This window comes from Suricata suricatta, chromosome 16 (genome assembly GCF_006229205.1).
Source record: "Suricata suricatta isolate VVHF042 chromosome 16, meerkat_22Aug2017_6uvM2_HiC, whole genome shotgun sequence".
In the NCBI taxonomy this organism is placed as follows: domain Eukaryota; kingdom Metazoa; phylum Chordata; class Mammalia; order Carnivora; family Herpestidae; genus Suricata; species Suricata suricatta.
Genome location: NC_043715.1, coordinates 739775 through 744615, shown reverse-complemented (window position 1 = coordinate 744615; position 4841 = coordinate 739775). Strand labels below are relative to the sequence as shown.

At 62.4% G+C, this 4841-nt stretch overlaps 1 protein-coding gene across 1 annotated transcript in view; it reads left to right on the top strand.

Moving 5' to 3' along the window:
- Positions 1–4841, top strand: part of ACSF3 (acyl-CoA synthetase family member 3) — a 38049-nt gene that overhangs the window by 1240 nt on the left and 31968 nt on the right. The window contains exon 2 of the mRNA XM_029926085.1: positions 1037–1361. Within this exon, the coding sequence (XP_029781945.1) occupies positions 1037–1361 (325 nt within the window). The remainder of the gene's footprint in view (positions 1–1036; positions 1362–4841) is intronic.

Genomic DNA, 4841 nt, shown 5'->3' with positions numbered 1-4841 from the left:
GGCCCCTGGACATGACGTCCAGGGGCTTCAGGACGAGCAGCTCAAACCAAATGTTCAAGACGTGTGAGCAGCTCCTAAGATGAGGCTTCTCGGGGAGGCCTGAGGAAGTCGCGATCCCCATGTCTTGGGTGTTACTTTTGTGTTCTGTGGCCTCGGCCTCTCTGCCAAACTTCCCCCCACCCCACCCCGGCCGCTTCATTTACCTGTAACTTCTATCCTTCTTCCTTCCAAAGCTGCTGGTGTGTGCGAAAGAGACTCTTACACACTAGGGGCAGTGTCGCAGCGTCAGAGAACCGATGCTAAGAGCCACGAAGACGAGGTGGCTGAGTCTTAGGCTAAACCAGTCCCGCGCGTCGGGGTGAGCCGAGGCCCGAGCATCGGGGTGAGCCGAGGCCTGTGTGTCAGGGTAAACTGAGTCCGAGCTGACTGCAGGCAAGGTGTGATGGATGTGTTTTCTCTCTCCTGCAAGACACACTTTGTGTCTGGAGCGACCCATCCCTTGCCTAGTGTTTGGAAAGGGTAAGCGTGTCACGGGGGGTCGCCCAAGGCAGCCACTGAGCCGTGCGGGACGATGTCCTCGGTGGTGATTTCCAGAACAGTCAAGGGTGTGTTTCACGCTGCTTCTCAGTAAAAGCCCAGGATGTGGCGGAAAAGCCAGCCCGGCCTCTGTGACGGCTGAGCTGGGCCGTGGGACGTGCCGAGCCCTGCAGCGGAGACCCGGGTCCCAGGGCCCGTCGGAGCCAGAACTACACCCCTGACTGCTGGTGGGTGGGGGGAGGTGGGGGACTTGGGACCCCCACGTGGAAGCCCTGGCCATGTCCAGCTCTGTCCTTGGACATGGGGGTCGGCATATAAACTGTCAAGCCCACGGTCGTGTGGTCACCGTCACCTTCAGAAGCCACGGAAGGGCTGGGCACCAGGCACCGGAGAGTGAGCCTTCCCTCCCCTCCCCTCCCCACCCCACCCCGGGAGGCCCTCACTGGCCTGGCAGCTTCCCTCCCGCCTGAGGCTGTGCCTTCCTCCCTTCCTCCCGCAGGTGACGGGGCTGGTCCACAAGTGGGCGTGGACTAAGGACGACGTGATCCTCCACGTCCTCCCGCTGCACCACATGCATGGCGTGGTCAACAAGCTGCTGTGTCCCCTCTGGGTGGGGGCCACCTGCGTGATGCTGCCCGAGTTCAAGGCGGAGCTGGTGAGTCGGGCCGGGCTCCAGGCGCGGCTGGGTTTGAGCATCCGTGGACCAGGCGCCTTCCTCTGCAGGGAGCGAGTGTGCTGTCGCCGCTGTGACAAAGAATTACAAACTGGGGGAGCCTACGACACGCGCGGACTCCCTCACGCTTCTGAAGTCAGGAGTCCAAGATGAGTCTTCAGAGCGGAGGGCAGGGTGTGGGCAGGGTGGCATCGGGCGGCACCGTGCCCTTGGCTCGTGGCCACCTCACCCCGGGCTCTGCCTGCCTCGTGCGGACCCTGTGATCACATCGGGCCACCTGCGCGTCCAGGGTGCCCTCTGTTCTCAACAGCTTTAACCGTGTGTACAGGGTCCCTTTTGCCACGCGAGGTGACACAGGCAGGTTGATTGGGAATTGGACGTTTGGGTTCGCTGCTCGGCTGAGCCCGCCCTCTCTCCTTCGCTCTGGAGCCAGAGGACCAGCTGAGCCTTGCAGCACGTGCTGCCCCAGCCGGCCAGGCCCGTGGGAGCAGGGGTGCGGGCGCGGCTTTGGGGGAAGACAGCCCCGGGCCAGGCACCGGCCTGCTGCTGGACGTCTGTGAGCCTCAGGCTCCCATCCGGCTCCGCCCTCAGTGAGAGCCTGCTGGGCGAGTGTCAGGGCGACCTTGCTGTCTCTGCCGGGACACTGTGAGGTGGCGAGTGTGGAAGGAGACCCGGGGTCATCGCCGGTCTGCACGGTAACTTAGGTGACGAGTGCAGCTCTGTTCGCAGGTAGAAGGTTGACAAAGAGCACGTGGAAAACCCCTCACGTGTACATCACACTGGTCGTCAGGCCGCCCGCTGGCCAGCTGGCGCAGGCCGGGGCTTGGTGGCCTGCAGGGGCTGTCCCGCAGCTGGAAGTCTGCAGCCGTGCTGGAAGGCTCTCTGGCCCGTCGCAGGGTCTGTCTGGAAAAGCACCCAGGCTCTCTGCCCAGCGGCTCAGGGCTGGCGCATTAGTCCTGTGTAAATCCCCACACAGAAGGGTCCCTGGTCTTCAGCATTCGGGATTCATCACCGCCTGTCTCCCAGAACAAGGTGGGGACCAAGGGCCTTACGCCCTGTCCTCTGCTCAGCCCGGAGCCGTGACCCACGTTCGGTGTCAGGAGTGGAGAGGGCCGGGCTCCTGCTGGGCAGTGCAGCCGAGGCCACCTCGACCTCTCTGACCCTTGGTCTCGTCCTCTGAGGAAGAGGACCCTTTCTCATCTGGCTCACACAGGAGCGAAAGTCTAGGAAGAACTCGCTGTGTAGAAAAGCTGGGGGTGACCCAGCGAGCTGGTCCTGTGGGAGTTTAGAGAAGGAGCAGTTGTTGATGGGACAACAGCGGTAGAAGTCCTCGGGCCGAGAGGGTCCCTTTGGACGCGTCACAGGAGCCCCGGGCACTCTCGGAGGCGCTCTCGGCTTTGGTCTGGCCTCCACCCGCGGTGCCCGGCACGGACTGGACACTGCGGCTCCCGGCGCGGTGCGCTGCTGCTCCCTTGGTCCCTCGTGCCGCCGTGTGGGGTCCCGCTGCTCACCCGCACTGCCACCGAGGGACACGGTGTCCAGCGGGAGGACATCGTGAATAAGGCTGCTGAGGGCGCGCTCACCACGGGCGTCCTGTGGCTGGCTCTCTTGGCTGCGCGCTGTCCGTGCCGCCGCCCCGACGCGCCTGTGATTTGGCCGAGGCTGTGGAAGAATGCTGTCCCCGTGCCTGGACGCACATGGCATCGCGGTTGTGTCGCTTCCGGCCCTTTCTGTGGGCGGGTTTTCCCTTCCTGCTGCTGAGGTTCGAGGCTGGGGCCCAGAGGTGTGTGTACTTGACCCCGTCGTGGGGAGTGTGCTGGGGAGGCTGGAAGCCACGCCCCTTCTGGTGCCCCCCCTGGATGCGGCCCCCTCTTCCCACCGTCTCGCTCTAAGGCATTAGGTCCCCAAACCTCACGTGTGATGGAGGCATGGTGACTGTCTCACCACTGTCCCCGACCAAAATCTCGGGATGTGTCCATGTCCTCGCAGCAGCGGTTTATCTCCTGTCGGGGGACGTCTGTAGCTGCAGGGACATCGCCATGGAAATCCCTGCAGACCGGACTTTCCTTTCTCTGGGGTGCGTGCCCCGGGGTGGGACTCCTGGGTCCAGGGGTCGAGTGGGTCTGACGTTCGGAGAAACTGCCGAACCGTGGCCCCTGCCCCCTGCCCCCTCCTCCCTGCACCCCCTCCTCCCTGTCCCCTCCTCTCTGCCCCCTGCCCCCTCCTCCCTGCACCCCCTCCTCCCTGTCCCCTCCTCTCTGCCCCCTGCTCCCTCCTCCATTCCCCCTGCCCCCTGCTCCCTGCTCCCGTCCCAGTGGCCGGGGTGGCAGAGCAGCTGTCTGGGTTTTTGCAGGTCAGTCGCCGCCCGTGTGTGCCGTCCTACCTCATTTTTGTTACAGAATTGGCATTTCTCTTGAGCACTTTTTTATGTTTGTTGGCCATTCTAAATCTTTTTGAGGTGTCTTTTTAATACTGATCTGTAGGTGTTCGTTGTGTAACACGGCTAGACGGCCTTTGTCAGAATCGCATATTGTGGGCCTCCGCCCGTCTGGTGGTTCACAGAGCACCGTCTTTCCGAGCAGTGTCCCGACACAGAGCCGCTTTCCTTCTGTAACTCCGCCCGGGAAGCGGGACGCGGCGGTCGTCTCTGACGCGCTCACCGGGTGCGGGGCGCCGGAAGGGGCGTGGCCGGCCTCGCTGGCGGTGGGGTTCCGGTTCACGGCGAAGTGTGCCGCTGGCTGCTGGCTTCCTGGGGCCGTTTTGATGAGCCCCCATCTCGTCCTCCTCTGCGGAGACTTCTTGTCTCGGGGGGACCACAGGTGGTCTTCTCTCCTGCCACGATCACACGGCACCTTCCGGGGTGACTTACCGATCACTGCTTCCCGCTCTGGTCTGCTAACAGGTTAGTTAACGGGTTAGTTCCGCTGATTAAAGGCCTTCCCGGCAGCCCCCCGCCTGCGGCAGACTTTCCGCGGCGGTCGCAGTGCTGTCCCCTTATGTTGCTGGATTTGATTTGCTGATATTCTGTTAAGGCTTCTGCATCTGTGTTCACGAGGAAGGCAGGTCTGCGGCTCCCCGGGACGGCCCTGGCTGGGCCTCTGTGTCCGGGCCGCTCCCGTCGGGCAGGGTGGTGTGAGGCGGGTTCGCCCCAGCTCACCGCGGAAGCCGGCCAGGCCAGGCCCCTCCTCTCTCCTGGAAGGCTCTTAATTAAGAGTTCAGTTTCTTTAACAGCTTCAAGACTTCTTATAGTTCCTGTTTTGTTTCTTGTGTCAGTTTTGGTAAGTTTTGTTTTCATTTTACTATTTATTTCTTGTGAGAGAGAGAGAGAATGTGGGGAGGGGAGGGTCAGAGAGAAAGAGAGAATGCCAAGCAGCCTCCATGCTTAGCACAGAGCCTGACGTGGTACTCGATCCCACGACCCTGGGATCATGACCTCAGCTGAAATCAAGAGTCAGGCACTTGGGGCACCTGGGTGGCTCAGTCAGTTGAGCCTCTGACTTCAGCTCAGGTCATGATCTCATGGTTTGTGGGTTCCAGCCCTGCGTTGGGCTCTGTGCTGACAGCTCGGAGCCTGGAGCTGCTCCAGATTCTGTGTCTCCCTCTCTCTCTGCCCCTCCCCTGCTCGCACTGT